The sequence below is a fragment of the Ahaetulla prasina genome, chromosome 2 (genome assembly GCF_028640845.1).
Source record: "Ahaetulla prasina isolate Xishuangbanna chromosome 2, ASM2864084v1, whole genome shotgun sequence".
NCBI classification, from domain to species: Eukaryota; Metazoa; Chordata; class Lepidosauria; order Squamata; family Colubridae; genus Ahaetulla; species Ahaetulla prasina.
The window spans coordinates 243,987,644-244,005,338 of NC_080540.1; the positions used below are offsets into that span (position 1 = coordinate 243,987,644).

At 35.6% G+C, this 17,695-nt stretch overlaps 1 protein-coding gene across 3 annotated transcripts in view; it reads right to left on the reverse strand.

Annotated features, from left to right (window-relative positions):
* ADAMTS19 (ADAM metallopeptidase with thrombospondin type 1 motif 19) overlaps positions 1-17,695 on the reverse strand; it is a 116,240-nt gene that overhangs the window by 75,009 nt on the left and 23,536 nt on the right. For all 3 annotated transcript variants that reach the window (XM_058169987.1, XM_058169989.1, XM_058169988.1), the window contains exons 3-7: positions 13,183-13,348; positions 11,690-11,862; positions 10,809-10,892; positions 8,607-8,764; positions 4,994-5,037 (exon numbers count right to left, since the gene is read on the reverse strand). In XM_058169987.1, the coding sequence (XP_058025970.1) occupies positions 4,994-5,037; positions 8,607-8,764; positions 10,809-10,892; positions 11,690-11,862; positions 13,183-13,348 (625 nt within the window). The remainder of the gene's footprint in view (positions 1-4,993; positions 5,038-8,606; positions 8,765-10,808; positions 10,893-11,689; positions 11,863-13,182; positions 13,349-17,695) is intronic.

The following is a 17,695-nucleotide window of genomic DNA, read 5'->3' on the forward strand; positions in this document are numbered from 1 at the left end:
TTTCAACAACCAAACTGGCTCCCAACACTTTAGAGTAGAAGAAACCAAAATTAAGAGCTATTATATAAAATTTAGTCTAAATTATTTGTAATGTTTTCTTGAAATATGTTGTCCTCATATGCAAGGCATAAAGCAACAAAATAACATTAAAGAGGAGAACAGGAAGGCAGACAGAAATATAAACCATTGAGCCATGGTGGCGCAGTAGTTAGAATGCAGTACTGCTACTTCTTCGACATTCTGGCTGCTTGCAATTTGGCAGTTCAAATCTCACCAGGCTCAAGGTTGACTCAGTCTTCCATCCTTCCGAGGTTGGTAAAATGAGGATCCAGATTGTTGGGGGCAATATGCTGACTCTGTAAACCACTTAGAGAAGGCTGTAAAACACTGTGAAGTGGTATATAAGAAAAAGTGCTATTGCTATAAAGGACTTGAGAAAAGTCTGTGGATGGAGAGAAATAAAAGAAAATTTGAAAACAGGGAACCATCCTATGCTCTATGGCTTCCACATCTTGACTACAAGTTCCAGAAGACAACTAGGTGGCAGCCAAGTAGGTGCCCAGATTTTTGCAATCAAGTTATACTAGCTCTATTGCAGTTGAAATGAGGACTTTTGTAAAGGATATTTGTAAATCTTACATTATTGTAGAAAGAACTGACAGCTTCAGTGGCAAGATCACATGAAAGAAGAAATCTTTTTTATCCCCAAATTGTTATTTAATGATGTAAATGCTTCCTGTAATCAGGAGAAACATCCAACGATTGATTTATCTCATTTACTATTAAGATAACAATCAGAATTTTGCACTTTTGAGACTTTAACAATAGATGGATGAAAACTGGCAAATTTACAAGCTAGATTCAAAAGATACACAGGTATCTGAGATCATATTGCTAACATCTAAAAGATAATAGAAAAGGTAAGTCCCCAAGAGATTTGTTTTTGCTTTATTAGTATCTTAAACCTTTTGATTGCTTTCCATCACAACATATTGCAGATAGCCTTTGAAATGTAAAATCGGGCTCACACATAAAGTTTAAATGTTTTGGACACTTAATGCTAAGGCAAGAATCAATGAAAAAGATCCTGATGCATGAAGTGGCAAAGTGACAAAATGCTATCACTGATGTCCACAAACATGAGCTTATAACAACACAAAAATACAATTACTGATAAACAGAAATGAAGTCCACTGGGGCAATTAAAAAAACCGGTCATATCTAAGAAATTAGTTCCAAAAAGTGAGATATTTTGTATGAATCAGAAGAATAGTTTTAAGAAGAAATGAAGGGCACAAGTGGAAATTAAATTTTATTTATTTATTTTTGAAATTTATATGCTGACCATCTCACCACTAACATCATAGACCAATTAAAGGAAAATAAATAAACACAAATAGACAAGATGTAGAAAATGCTAGGTAAAAAGAATGAAGAAAAAACCTGATACTTACTGGTCATGAAAATCACTGGTCAGAACACTTTGATGAAAAGAAACTGATACTTGATAGAGTAAAGAAGGATACTTAAGTACAAAGTTATACAACCTCTAGAACAGGCCTGTCAAATTGGTGGGCTGTGGGCTGGATACATGACACACAGGCCATGCCCACCGCAGCTCAGCAAAGGCAAAAAACGTCACGATACATCACGATCCGGCCCGTGATGTGATCAAGTTTGACACCCGTGCTCTAGAAGCTTTGGACTATGATTTTCATAATCCATGACTATTGAGAAGGCTGACCTGAGCTTTGAGAAATTGAACTCAAGATATCAGTGCAAAAATAAAAAGACAACACACTTCAGAAATAATTTATACAGAAATTGGCATTTTATACAATCTGAACATATATTTTTATTAATCAGTTTAAGTAATGAATACCTACCATATTTAAAACACAAACAATCACTCTTTAGGATTGTGCTTTCACGCAGAAAACTGGTAAGCAGCACTAATAAATCCTAATGTATTTGAATGGTACATTTATAAGGCTTCAACTTTTATAATTTTCACCCAAATGCATTTGAAAAAAGTTAAGCCATATTTGAAATAGCAAATGTGATATACATTATGCTCATATATTTCTGAGTTGTTGTTTTTTTCTGTTCTTAATAAACATAAATGTTACTCAGATACACATATTTCAAAGCATGAGTTGGGGAAAATTAAGTTTGACTTGCAGTTCTCTTTCTGAAAAAAATTAATATTCATTTTCTTTCCCTATACCAAACGTTTTCCATGTGGGGGAAAAGAAGATAGAATAAAATTGTTTTACGTATCTGTTGCTTAAAAAGTATAAATACTATATATCATATACTGAAATTTTGCTGTCCTGTGGGTTGCTTAAAAAAAATCCAATGTTTAATTTGCCTCTTAGAACACTCCTACCTGTATACATTTTATATTTGGAAATAACTCTCACTGTGTAATGAAGTTTATTCCTATATAATACATATATGATTTGAACCTTAAATACAGTATTTATAGAGGACATGGAACAAATATTTCACTTGTTGTTGGTTTCCACTTCAGAAATTCTCAGAGTTTCTCAATTCAGTGTCCTTATTGTCTGAGTAATTTTTCCATGATGCCCCTAGTTCATTTGATGTTCAACAGATGTCAAAAACTGCTGTATTTCTCTCAAAAAACAGCATACTTGTTGAGTTTCCTGTAGGGCCCTAGGGTTCCATGGTGATCAGTTTGGGAACTGTGGCTCTAATGTATAACTCATTATTATTTTGGTTATTGTTTGATACACTCAAATACACACATATCATTATACAATGCTGTTTGGCTCTATAAGGGACACCTAACATAATTCACAATCGCTAGGTGCTCATTGTTGAAAAAGCTACTGCTTCATACATATACATGCAGTCTTGTCACATAAAAAGGTTCCCCAAAAAGATCAAAGAAATTATGTTCTGATTACAGTTAAAAATTAAAGATCATTAAAGCAAATTACAATATAACAAATAAGTCCACAAATAATATTAAAGTGGAAAAACGAAGAAAATTATCATTATCCCTAAAATTAAACTAATTATATTCCAGCACTCGATTTCATTAGTTGCATTAGTTTGATCTTCTTTATATTTAATTGTTGTCTAATCCTTGCTAAACCAAATCAAATTCAACTTAACTTTACATTAAGATTTTTCATAAGAAATAACCTTAAAATGGCAAATCACAATTCTGATGTAGACCATATCAGAATTTTGACCAGAATTCTTGGATGTACAGAAACCAGCAGCATGCAGTGTTGAGGAATTGCCAGTTAGGTTGTAGCGGTGGGGAGGGGGGGCAAGCGAGGAACTAGCTTGGAGTTGTTGCACAGCCACAAACAGCATAAGCAGGACCTCCCCAAAGTTCTTTGTCAAAGCCTTATGGGAATGCAGCAAGGCAGGCTGCAGGGCTGGAATTGCTGGAGGTAGGGGCCACTGGATGTTGAGCATTCTGAGCCTGTTGCTGAACTAATTGAAGCACTGTTGCCTTCCAGTTCCTTATCTCTGCCTTCTATTGATGTAAGCAAGGTTCCACTACCTCCTAGGGCAATCCAGCAGCTCCCTGTGGGTAATTTCTGGTGTAATTTCTTTTATCCAGGGTTATGAGAAATAAGCCTAGTAAAATTAATGCCAGGCACAAACAATAAAATCTACTTGTGAATAGCCTCAGGTTGTAACTTTATCATTTATCACCTATGTTACAAGAATCTCATCAGATTGCTTGCCTTCACCTGGGAATGACTAGATAAGGCTTCATGGATTTCAAAGGAAGTCATGCTTATGCTGTTTAAAGCTATGCAATGACCCCAAGCTAGGCCTTCGCTTGACTCCTTCTTCCAGCCTAGCTGGCAATTCTCCAACATACAGGTACTATATCATAAGAAAAAGAAAACACTCTAACATAACTTGGAGAAGTTTATTTCAATTTATTTTAATTACATATTTAACAAGTTAAATTCATATGCTGCCATGTTCTTTTTTTTTGTTTTGTTTTACATTTATACCCCGCCCTTCTCCGAAGACTCAGGGCGGCTTACAGTGTATAAGGCAATAGTCTCATTCTATTTGTATATTTTTACAAAGTCAACTTATTGCCCCCCCCAACAATCTGGGTCCTCATTTTACCTACCTTATAAAGGATGGAAGGCTGAGTCAACCTTGGGCCGGGCTCGAACCTGCAGTAATTGCAGGCTACTGTGTTCTTAATAACAGGCTTTTACCAGCGTGAGCTAAACCGGCCCCTAAACACTTTAAAACACTTGCTGTAGAACACTTGCAATGTTATGCATATTCATCAAGTAAGAAAAGCTGCCATAAATATTAATGAATGTAATACACACCATAATTATTAATATTTTAAGAGTTTATTAGTGGAATGCAAACATTCCCTTTAAAAATGACTCTGGTCAAAAGGTCAAAAAGAAAAGAAAAAACCCTCTACAATGTCTGAAATCTGTTGAACATTTATTGAATAAGCCCCAATATATATGATCACATTGGTAGACTAGATTATTTACTTGGGCAACCTAGTGAGGTAAAAGAACAATATATTTCACTGTCTGTCTCAAATAAATTTCAAAACTGTCCTCAAAAAACTATTTGCTGGGAGAAGCAGAAACAATTTTACTTCCAGAGTACACAATGTTCACAATGACAGCTATACCCATTTTCAAATATAGGGAATATATTTTAAGTCTTCTGAACCTGTAAATTCATAAAATATATGCTTTTTATCATGATCTTTCCCATAAGAAGACTTTTTTTTTAATTTCAATGACTAGTCCTTGCTGACCACTACCAACAACCCTGCTGCAAAGTCAAACATTTCATGTATCTTTTTCATTACACAAGAACTGAAGCAATTTGTGTTTTTAAACATGTCATTAAACTACACATATTCAAACTAATATTCTCCATTTCTTTACCTCACTATATGTCCAAGTCTTAAAATGACACTTTTGAAGAGCTATTTTTTAATTTCACTTACCCACTGTATCACAAGGCTCATCTTTATGCACACAGAAATCCTTCCTAAAATTGGGATGAAAAAAAGGCAAACTCTTAACATTCTTCACCACTAGTGTTAAAGAATTGCAATCCTACAATACATACATATGCCCTCTGTGTAAATATAAGCATTTCTGTTTTTATCTTATAAGATTCTTTTGTAATAATAAAAGAAAATAATAATTCAGCTGATAGGCTTTTTTTGAATTTTCCAGTAGCAATACTGTACATTTAGGTATACTACTCTTAATCTCAGACGACAGTAAACATTATCTGGGAAAACCTGGCTTTGTAACCAAATAATACATAAAAGGTAAATATCTTCTTAAAAGGTAAAGGTCTTCTCAGGGTGCCGTCCGCCAAACAATGTCGGCTGGCGGCCCCCAGGAGTAGGGCCTTCTCTGTTGGAGCTCCTATGCTTTGGAACGAACTTCCCCCTGGTTTACGCCAAGTGCTTGATCTTCGGACTTTTCGCCGTGACCTGAAAACGCACTTATTTATTCAAGTGGGACTGGCTTAAAAGTTTTTATTAAATTTTTTTAACTGGGGTTATTTATGAATTTTAGGGTTTTAAATTGTTTTAAATTTCAGCCATCTTTGTAATATGCTCAGTTTTAGTTTTGTTTTACTGTGTATATTGTGGGTTTTTATTATCTGGCTGTACACCGCCCTGAGTCCTTCAGGAGAAGGGCGGTATAAAAATCTAATAAAATAAATAAATAAATAAATAAATAAATAAAATATTTCCCCCGTCCACTCATATCTGATTCTAGGGAGCGGTGCTCACCTCTCTTTCCTAGCTGAGAAAAACACTGTTTTTCAAAAATGCTTCTGTGATCATGTGGCCAGCATGACTATATGCCAAGGTACAATGAACGCTATTACTTTCCCATCAAAGTTGCACCTATTTATCTATTTGCATGCTTTCTAACTGCTAGGTTGGCAAGAGCTGAAACTGCAATCTTCTGGTCGACAAGCCCAGCGTCTTAACTGCTAAGCCACTAAGCCCTGCTTAATAATGAGGAAAAGGGGAGAACAATGTCTTGCTTCCAATTCTTGCACTCCATTATTAAATTACTTTGTATATGCTGGTTATACTGGGGCAGCATGAGGGTTGATCAAAATAGCAATAGCAATAAGACTTATATACTATTTCATATACTGCATTGATACAACACTGTTCATATATGTTATATTATCAAAGAAGCTGATCTCTTTTGCAAGTGGTTTATCAAGATTACCAAAGATTTAACAGACCTTTATTCAAGGGGAATATAATAAAGCTTTTAAGATAGTTTTCTAAAGCTTAACTAATAATAGAAAAGTATTTCAGGCAAGAATGGGCAATTACACTGAGTCATTACCATAAATTATATCTTGTTCATAAAGATTTAAACCTATTAAATACAGCACTTCAAGAAGTCCTTCAGGCAATTCAAAAATTGAATATTCAGCTCCTAAATATAAAACCTATAATTATATATGAATCTCTTCAAAGAAACAAGTAAAAAGGCAATCCGATACATAAAAATATATAAAAGGGGAATGGGGGTATATAAAACGTATCACAAGAAAATACAGTGTAAAAGAAAACTTTTTAATGAATTGCAGTTGAACGGAACTCAGCTAGTTATTAAGGTTAAATTCTATTTTAATAACAATATTTTTAAATATTTATTTACTCATTTATTTGTTGTATTTATAGCCTGCTCCAATTAACAAGGATTCTGGGCAGGCCATAAGTCATTAAGTAACTTAAATTTACAATTTAAGATGAAATTTAAAATAATAATTATACTTTAAAGTAATACTATTAAATCAATCTCTGTTAATGTTAGTCTTAAACATTTCAGTATCATCTATCCTACTAACTTAAAATCAGGCCAGATATAATGCTTTACTGAGAATTTTAAAAGCTTGCATGTGTAAATACATTTCAGCTTAAGTAGCAAAAGGCTCAGGTCTATGAGACCTAGAGACTGTTAGATTATTTATCAATGACTAAGACTGAATTTATGATTATCCAGGCATCATACATATTTTTATTATTGTTTGTCACACAGTCAGCCAGATGTTCAGATTGAATTTGGCATTTTTGTCTGCCTACCATATCTTTCCTAAGGACTTGAGATAGGCAGATGTTGTTTGAGGGTGTTAAAGATATTGTTTTAGGATGAAAGTTGCCTTTTCCAATTGACTGAGAGTGATTTTGTCAATGCAGTTGGTGTTCAAGTGGTGCTCCAGATATTTTGGGATTGCATCTAAGGCACCTATTACTATTGGTGCTAACTTTGTTTTGTTTTGTTTGTTTTTTTGTCACAATCAGTCTACATCTATTTGCAGGCCTTTATATTTTGTGATTTTCTCCAATTCTTTCCCTTCTATATTGCTGTTTCAGGTACTACCCTATCCACTATACAGATTTTTTTTGTCTTGTTATATCTCGGGTGTTATGTGGCAAGTGCTTATTACCAAGAGATGGTTCTGATAATGGAATGTGTGCAAGAATAGCTACTTGTGGATTCAGCTCTGATCTGACCTCAAGAATTAGAAGTATCCAATTAAACCAACCATCACTTATATATACAAGATATGGATTCCCTTGAGATGAAGGAAAATCACTACAACAATGGTCTTGGTACAGGCAGATGGTGTAGAGGAGAGACTGAAAATAAAAGCTCTTTATTGCAAGACATGGCCAAGTAGTGATCATATCACAGACTGATATTTTAAGAAACAGTTTTAAACATAGTTACTTGTAAACCTTTTCTTTATCAGTAAAATAACCTGCCTTTCTGCTGGTTCAAAAAAAAACCTATTGCAAAGAAACAAAGTATTTCCTATATTATAATATACATTAGTTCTAAACTGAAATAATTCAGCTGCTGAAATTCTTGTAATCCTTTTCATCTCAATACATCTAGCTAGGGAAGACTGTGAGAATTTTTCATGGCAGAATTATTTTTGGTTGAGTTAGCTGCCAAGACTCTAGAATTTTATGGAACTCTCTCTTCCTTGAGGTGAATTCAGTCCCCAGGTTAACATTCTGTAAGCAAGGTTATATTTTTCAGAAAGCCTCTGGACTTAGATGTTCATCCTCTATAATTAATTTTGAAGCTTATTATTATGTATTTCTATTTTCTGTCTTGCTGTATGATAACTAGATAATTCCTCTAGATAGGAGCAGGTTATAAGTGTTGTACATAAATAAACAAATAATGCAAATAATGAAATAATACGGATAAAAAATAGGCAAATAAAAAAGTACTGAAAAGTATACAAAGAACACAAAACTAAGATATTCAGAATTCTCATCTGGAATCAGTTAATCGAAGAAAAAAATTGGCCCCCTCAGGCAAAATAAATGAAAACAGTGACTAACAAACAAATCAGATGTAATGAAATTTCCCCTCCAAAATGATTTTCACCAAATCCATGCAGTGAAAATACAGGAGGGGAAAGTGGGGAATTATCCCTCCCAAATCTATTGAAAGAAGTTTTGTCTGTAGAAAGATTTCACTGGAACAGAGTGCCTAAAATCTTGGCATGAGCTTCAGAATCACTAATATACAAGTGAAAAAATTGCAATGTACCTGGTGATTAATACAGCTGCATCCACTGGTGACACATTTTCATTCCAGCTTGTTGACATTTCTAAATGTATGTCATTTTTTTTACCAAATTCTTCATGTTGCCATTTGCAAAAGCTCTCCAGCATTTTTTCACCATGATGTCCAATATACATCTCTCCCTGAAAATTATAATAGTTTAAGATAATATCTCTTACATGAAAATATATTTTGCAACAAAACTTCCAAAAAGGTTTGGAACAAAGTTCCAGAAACAATACTGTTTATTGCATTCACAACAATACTATTTTCTTCTCCAGTCTTTTACTATATAGTGTCCTTTAGATATTTTGGAGTTCTGAGAATTCTCAGAATTCTGGTAGAAAATTCCAAGAGTCAGAAGACCCAAGAATATCAATATAAAGTTAGGTAAATATAAATCCTACGTGTTTAAATTTTCTATTGTTGAAATATTTTGATTTGCTGAGCATATCTTGATCAACAGAATCAAACTATTTAGAAGACTGTTTAACCTTAATTTATTAATACCTAAATATATCAATTCTATTTATTTTGTAAACCCAAGAAATTGTTGGGTTATTGTTGAGTGGCATTATGACCATTCCTATTTACACCACAAAGACAATCACATGAAGTTGTCTCGCCTAAAATAGAGTGACTGACCCCAAAGTTGCTCATCTAGCATCTTACTTAAGGAAGGAACAGAACCGATTGTCATCTGGTTTTTAGTCGAGCACCTTAACCACTATATCAAATTGGCTTTTATCCCAAAAATGCTTTTTCACCAGGCAACTGGACTTTCTGGGTTTTTTTTGAAGATGTTTCGCTTCTCATCCAAGAAGCTTTTTCAGCTCTGAATCTATAAATCCTTCCATTCCCCACCATCCAGTCAGAGCTGAAGAAGTTTCTTGGAAGAAAAGTGAAATGTATTCAAAGAAAAACCAGAAAGTCCAGTTGTCTCTTGAAAAAGCACCTTTGGGACAACCATGACCTGGATGACTAAAGAATCCTCATAGACAACTGGCTTCTATATTATTATATTTTATATAATAGATTTAAGTGTATTTGTTCGAAGATCAAAAGAATTTGTGTTGTTTCAGCAGACAGGCAACTAATAATATTACCTACTTATGTAATACTGAGGATGCCTATCAAACGAAAGTGTCATGTCATAATCCATTTAAAATGGAATAGTCCCTCCATTTAATATTATAAAAATAAAAAAAAACAGTTGAACATATTTAAGCATTAGATTGCTGTGACTGGGGTATTTTGAATGGTTGAAAGGGTAGAAAGTTCGCAATCAAGCAAGCCTCTTTCTCTGCATTTACTTTGTTCAATCTAGCTGCAATAAATCTCATCAGAGCTTTCATTCAAATAATTTCTATTTTTTCATCCTAGCAACTAGTGACAGGGTCACAATCCAGCTTCAGGTTGCTATCACCTGAAAAGGTGGCCTGCAAAGCATCAAGATAAACTTCAGGGAAGGAGCCTATTTTCTCCTTATGCAAACAACCTTTTCTACCCACACCCACCCTTACCATGTCTGCATGGTCAAGCAGTGGAATTAGTCTTAGACTTAACCCTATCTTGTACAAAGTTTCCCTACAGAGAAAATAAAAAGGAAGCCTCCCAAGAACAAAGGGGGAGGGGAGCCCACATCCCTGAAAGAAAAAGTAAAAAGAAATATAGAAAAATACATTGACAACAGGAATGGAGTTCACCTTTCTTAAATCACACTTTGGAACTTGCAAGTAAATCATAACTGACTAACCCTGCAGGGTCCCAAGAAAGAAGGGACTGTTTCTGGAGCATTAGCTAAATTGGATGGTTTTTGTACAGCTGTAATTGATATCTCATTCCATCGATGAGAACAGGGGAAAAAAGCTAACTCAAAATGAGAATTGACTGGTTTAAATTATTGTGTATGAAAGATGGGTCAAACAGTGATGTAAAGGTTACTGTTCAACACCGATACCGTATCCAGGTACTGGGAAATGCAGTGCTATGAAATTTCTCCCCTTTTGACCCTCTCCGAAATTGCTTAAAGGCAAAGCAGTGTTTTTATTCTTTAGGAAAGATCAGCAATCTATGATTTTCCCTTCGGTTTCACTTTTATTTTAGGTCACTGACAATTGCAGGTTCTTTTATCAATGTTTGCCTTTTTTAATGTATATGGAAGAGATAAATGCAGTACTTTCTTACTGGAGTGTCATGAAGCAGAACAAGCTTGGTCACCCGAAGGTTCATTTGAACTCCAAGACTCTTGTGCTGGAAAAGATTAAATACCTGAAAACAAAACAAAAAAATACAGTAATGTAAATATTAATATGACAAATCACAGATTGTTTGAGGCATCTTCTTAAAATTCTGTGGAATACTGAGTTGTTTTAAACGGTTTCCCAAATAATTACAACATGACAATCTATTCAGGACACAGAGGATTCTACAAAAAACATGTATAGTTTATGTTTGTAGTATTTTCTTCATATACACTCAGTCTGTTGGCAGTGAGACATTAGCATCATCTGCGCCTCAGTTCAGTTTCATTATATTCTTATCAAACGATATATAGAACTTTATATTTGCAATAGTAGAACAAGATACTGAATTCAATTTTTTTCTCAATGCCATGTACATGGCAATAATGAGTCTGGATAGTAGGAGAAAAAAACTGTTTATTTTTTATGATCTATACATTCCAAACTAACAGTGGACTTTATGAGATGATGACTTTGTGCTGGATCTTGTCTTAGTGTCAATGTAAAAGTGCTAGCTATGATTTCTCCTCTTTTCTAATCCTACTAGCCAGAGATGGGTGTCAAATACTGTAACAACCAGTTCGCCCTGAACCGAAAATGTGAGCATTCACATGGCATCGAAAAAACAGCAATTATATAGGACAGGATAGCGCCAGGACAGGTGGGTGTGCCCAACCGCTGGTCAGAACTACTAATTCACCTGAACTGGTCCAAACCAGCAGCAGCCCACCTCTGCTACTAGCTCATTATTATATACTCTATTTTAAGTAAGTTATATTTAAACTTTAAAGTATTATTTTGCTGAAAAGATCTATATTTTCTTACCATATTTAAAATAGTTAAAATAAATCTCCTAGCAGCATCTGCTCCATGATAGGAAACCATTGTTGGATCTGCAATCACTACAGTCTCCACGTTATATTCTTGAGGTAATTTATAGGAATATCTCTTTCCTCGTCCATTTTCTGTGCCTTTTTGACCCCTGACTCTTCTTTTCTCTGCAATAGAAACAATAGAATTAGTAGCTGGAATAGCGGAATAAAACCCTGTTAGAGTTTGCAGCAATCCAACCAGCACACAAGTATTCAGCAGGATTCATTTATAAAAGAAACTTCTTTATATACAATACCATACAGCAGAAGCCAGAACCAGAACTCAGAATCCAGAAACACAGAATCAATAATCACAGAAGCTATATATACAGAGGAGCAATAATGCAAGGACAAACCAACTCTTTTATACATAACAGTCAAGCTAAGCCATGCCCAGGTTTCAAACTGTCTGAGTCACCAAACAGTCCCCATTGGCTGACCTGTTGCCATGTCTATTCCAATTCATGACTCTCTTACACACTGACAAACCCAAGGATGGCCAAATTTAAAATTATATTTAAGCATGGAACCTTATATTATTTTAAATCAGGGGTGTCAAACTCAATTTTATTGAGGGCCACATCAGGGTTGTGTTTGACCTTGGGGGACCGGGGTAGGCATGGCTGGGATTGGCGTGGCCAGCTCAATATCACTTGTGTCAGAGGCGCCTCTCAAGGCCTGGGTGCTCTGCCAGAGAAAACAGGCTGCAAAGCTCCATTTTCGGCTGCGAAGTCCTCCTGCAATTCTCTGCCAGCAAAAACAGAGCTAGGGAGGGCCTCACGCAGCTGGACCAGGGCCGGTCCTTCACTGTTTCCAGGGCAGCCCCGAGGGGCCAGATCTATGCACCCCGTGAGCCAGATCCGGCCCCCGGGCCTTGAGTTTGACACCTCTGTTTTAAATTATTACAGCTCAGGACCAAGCTTTCTCAAATAAAGTATTTTTAAAATGGAGCAACTTTGAATTCCATACAAAAAGTGTAGCATAGAGCCAATTACTAATTTATTATTTAGTAACACAACATTACTTGGTTGTCTTACTATCTTCAGTTAATTTTAATTCCAAGCAAAATAAGTTTTATCCTTTTTTTATAATTGGAAGAAAATGATGGTGGGAAATCTCAGTAATTTTATTTGAATATGCTTAACAAAACAGATCCAAATAACCATTACTGAAATAAATGAAGATTTGTTTAACTTTCTACAAGTAGACCAGAATTCTCAGCCTGGTACTCATCAAATATTCCCAGAATTAATGGTAAATATGCTTATTGCAATCTTGAAAGTTGAAGTCCATCACTTATGGAAGGCACCAAACTGGAGAAGACTGATTTTAGGAGAAGGTAATAGGAAACTGCTGTAAAAGGAGTCAGGCAAACAGAACAGTGGGAGATGAAGATTTACATATAGTACATATTAAATTAAAATATATTAATAAAAATTACATTACCGGAAAAAACACCACAGTATTGACTATGAGAGGTGGATTTTTCAGAGGGTCTTTCATGTATGGATCTTTTACGTCTGCATACCCGATGCGCTTGACCTATCACAGCCAAACTATGATTGAATGGCTCAATAAATATAAAGTCGTCGTTCATCTGCAAAAAACCAATCTGCAGGAAAAACAAAAACAACAGATTAACAACATTTTGTCATGCCATATAGAAAATAAAATATTTAAAACTATGTTTTAAGAATTGTAGCTATACTCTACTAAATGACACTAAATTGGGATTATTCTGTTTTACGAGCTGATCCAGCAAAATCAGGTGCCATAGCTTTTAGGAAAATATGAAAATATTAACTCCTTCATTTCAAAACACTAAAGAGTTTCACTTCTTTTCACGAAATGTATTATGTGTGTTATGTGTGCTTAATGTTTTGAAAAATAAATCAATTAAGAAAGCAGCCCAACATTTTTCTAAAGAGTAACACACCTCAAATTTCTGGATTAGATTATGATTAGATTAGATGCCCATAGCTATTTATGAATAGACACACACATAGATACACAGAGGGAGAGAGAGAACCTGCCTCAAATGATATTTTCCATAAAGGAATTTTTCTTGGTGCATACACTCTCAGTGTACATAAAAGAAAAGATACATTTGTCAAGAATCATGAATGAATAAATGAATATTTTAATTTGTATACCGCCCTTCTCCCGAAGGACTCAGGGCAGTGAACAGGAAGATAAAATACAGATACACACAATAGTTAAAAACATCCCTTAAAAAACTAATTTAAATTTGCCCAAATATTAAAATAACATACTCCCGCATAAAATTATAAAACTTTAAAAACCCATAAATTCAATTAAAATTTAGAGATAAAAATCAGGCTAGTCCAGCCATACGAAATAAATAAGTTTTAAGTTCACGGCGAAAGGTCCTAAGGTCAGGTAATTGTCGAAGTCCGAGGGGAAGTTCGTTCCACAGGGTCGGAGCCCCCACAGAGAAGGCCCTCCCCCTGGGGGCCGCCAGTCGAAACTGTTTGGCTGACGGCACCCTGAGGAGTCCCTCTCTGTGGGAGCGTGCGGACGATGGGAGATAGAGGCCGGCAGTAGACGGTCCCGTAGATAGCCCGGTCCTAAGCCATGGAGCGCTTTAAAGGTGGTAACCAATACCTTGAAGCGCACCCGGAAAACAACAGGTAGCCAGTGCAGTCTGCGCAGGATAGGTGTTATGTGGGAGCTCGAACCGCTCCTCAATAACCTGCGCAGCGTTCTGAACTAGCTGAAGTCTCCGGGTGCTCTTCAAGGGAGCCCCATGTAGAGAGCATTGCAGTAGTCCAGGCGAGAGGTAACGAGAGCATGAGTGACTGTGCATAAGGCATCCCGGTCCAGGAAGGGACGCAACTGGCGGATCAGGCGAACCTGATAAAAAGCTCTCCTGGAGACGGTTGCCAAATGGTCTTCAAAGGACAACCGACCATCCAGGAGCACGCCCAAGTTGCGTACCTTCTCCATCGGGGCCAATGACTCACCCCCGACAGACAGCCGCATCTGCAGCTGACTGTACCGAGGTGCCGGCATCCACAGCCACTCCGTCTTGGAGGGATTAAGTTTGAGCCTGTTCCTCCCCATCCAGACCCGTACGGCTTCCAAACACTGGGACAGCACTTCGACAGCTTCACTGGGGTGGCCCGGGGTGGAAAAGTACAGCTGAGTATCATCAGGTACAACACTTAATGATAGTCATAGGGTACAGATAAGCAATCAAAACATATTAGGAAACAGTCAATATAAATCGTAAGGATACCAGCAACAAGGTTATAATCATATAGTCGTAAGTGGGAGATGGGTAATAGGAGCGTTGAAAAGATTAATAGTAATGCAGACTTAGTAACTAGTTTGACAGTGTTGAGGGAGTTCAGCAGACAGATGGCGCTTGGGAAGAAACTGTTCTTGTGTCTAGTTGTTCTGGTGTGCAGTGCTCTATAGCGTCGTTTTGAGGGTAGGAGTTGAAACATTTTATGTCCATAATGCAAGGGGTCTGTAAATTATTATATGAGGACAATCAGTGCAAATTTCTGTAAACCTTAATTACATTTAATTTGTTTATATGGGATTCTAAACTTAGTAACGATAGTACTAACACCATAGTTTGTAACCTGAAACACACTGAGCTCCTGATATCAAAATAATTGCAAGGTTATAGAATTTGATAAAGTTTCTGCTAATATAGCACCTATCCACACCCAAATTATGGGGGGGAGGTATTTTATTGGGTTTTTAAGCTAACTCAATATATGTATATTTTTCATTTCCAAAGTAAAATATGCAGTTGTAGAAAACATTTTTACATAAAAATCTGACATCTTAATGAGAGCAAGAGGAAGATCCATTCATTTCCAGTAATAATTATTATAAAGTTACAAACTTTACTGCTGGATCATATGTAAATATAGCCCATTGTAGTATCTTAGTATCAACACCAACACCAACCAGAGGCCCCAGTAAGGTCACTAACATGACATGCAGGGAATTGCTCTCTTGTCATTTCCCCAATATTTGATGATCAGAGGTATAGACTCCTTTATGATTTTAAACAAAATCTTTTAAAATTATGTAAACCACTGTAGTGGCCATTACCAACTCTTGTAGTAGCAAATACTATGAGTTAATTAAACATCTGAATATGGTTTGGTTTGAATTTTTCTACTAACCATTTATTTGACACTTTTCAATAAATGTAAAAGAGAGAAAAATCTCTGTATCCGTTTTCTCCACATTATACAGTTTATGTCATCTTCTTTCTTATATAATGAAAAGAAATTTAACATGTTTTACTCTTTTCTACTTGTAGAAGATTCTCCTGAGTTTGCAAGATTCAGGTTCAAATTCCTGCTCAAAACTCACTTGGTGGCCTCTGACAAATCACTTGATCTCAGATTAGGGGACTGGAGGCTAAAACATATGAAGAACTGGTTGCAGGAACTGGGTATGTCTAGTTTAATAAAAAGAAGGACTAGGGGAGACATGATAGCTGTGTTCCAATATCTCAGGGGTTGCCACAAAGAAGAGGGAGTCAAACTATTCTCCAAACCACCTGAGGGTAGAACAAGAAGCAACGAGTGGAAACTGATCAAGGAGAGAAGCAACTTAGAACTAAGGAGAAATTTCCTGACAGTTAGAACAATTAATAAGTGGAACAACTTGCCTGCAGAAGTTGTGAATGCTCCAACACTGGAAATTTTTAAGAAAATGTTGGATAACCATCTGTCTGAGATGGTGTAGGATTTCCTGTCTGGACAGGGGGTTGGACTAGAAGGCCTCCAAGATCCCTTCCAACTCTGTTGTTATTATTATTATTATTATCAGTCCCAGTATCTGATGGCATCACTGGAAAGTAATGAATGCTTTAACATTATAAATAACAAAGATAAAACACATGTTACAGAGAAAAAGATGTCTTCTTGTTTTTACTTAAAGTTTTTCCTTATTGTCTTAAGGAAACAATGCATATGGCAAACTACCAATGAAGAAAAAGATAAACTGTAAAATTTAATTGTTAACATAGTCATGGTTGATGCTATATTTCCCCAGATGTTTTTTTAAAAACCAGTAAAATCACATTTAAGATCCGTATTTATCTTTCTACCTATCTATCTCCATTCATAATGTTATGGCAGTAGCAAAACAGGCATTCATGTTTCTCTAAATCATTCCAAACAAAGCACCCAGAAGATATAGAGTGAACACAAACCATACATTCTAATGAAATAGTCAAGATTCAGCCAACTTTCCTCAGATTATATAATAAAAGCAATAATGCTGCTCTGTAACATTTGAGAAGACTAAAGAAACTACATATAAATGGTAATCAGTACCTCTGCATTTCATTAACTATTCTTCCTGAAGTACTTGCTGTATTGCATTTGCAAACGTTCTGTCCATCTGAGCATGTCTTTTCTCATATTCTTGAATAAAGATAATGCATTGTATCTTATCCATACTACCTCCCTCCTTAAAAGACTAGGAAATTTTCCACTGACTACACACGATAAATTCAATCCATCCCAAAGTTTGTTTTAAACAAGGCCACCATAAATACAAGAACATATGCAGTCTATTCAGCCAATTCTCCTACAACCAGGACTGTCTGGTTCATTTCTCTTTAAACTTTCTTCTAAGATTCATATTTTCTTTTTTAAGCTGCAAAGTGGGTTTCAAAGCTGTAAGAAATAAGGATTTTAATATGTAAATGTACTCCAATTTACTTTTAAGAGTCAGGAAGTGTAAATAAATGAAATCAAGCAAAAATAGTATTCAGATACATCTGCTATTCTATATTATAGATCTCTCAAATTACATCTTTTATATATTGTAGCATAAAACTCCATTTAGAAGAAAGGGATGTCCATTTAATTCAAATGTATTTCATTGACCTAATTTATGTCATTCGTGTAATTACATAACTGATGCTTTTATGTCATCTGTCAAATTACATCATCTATAT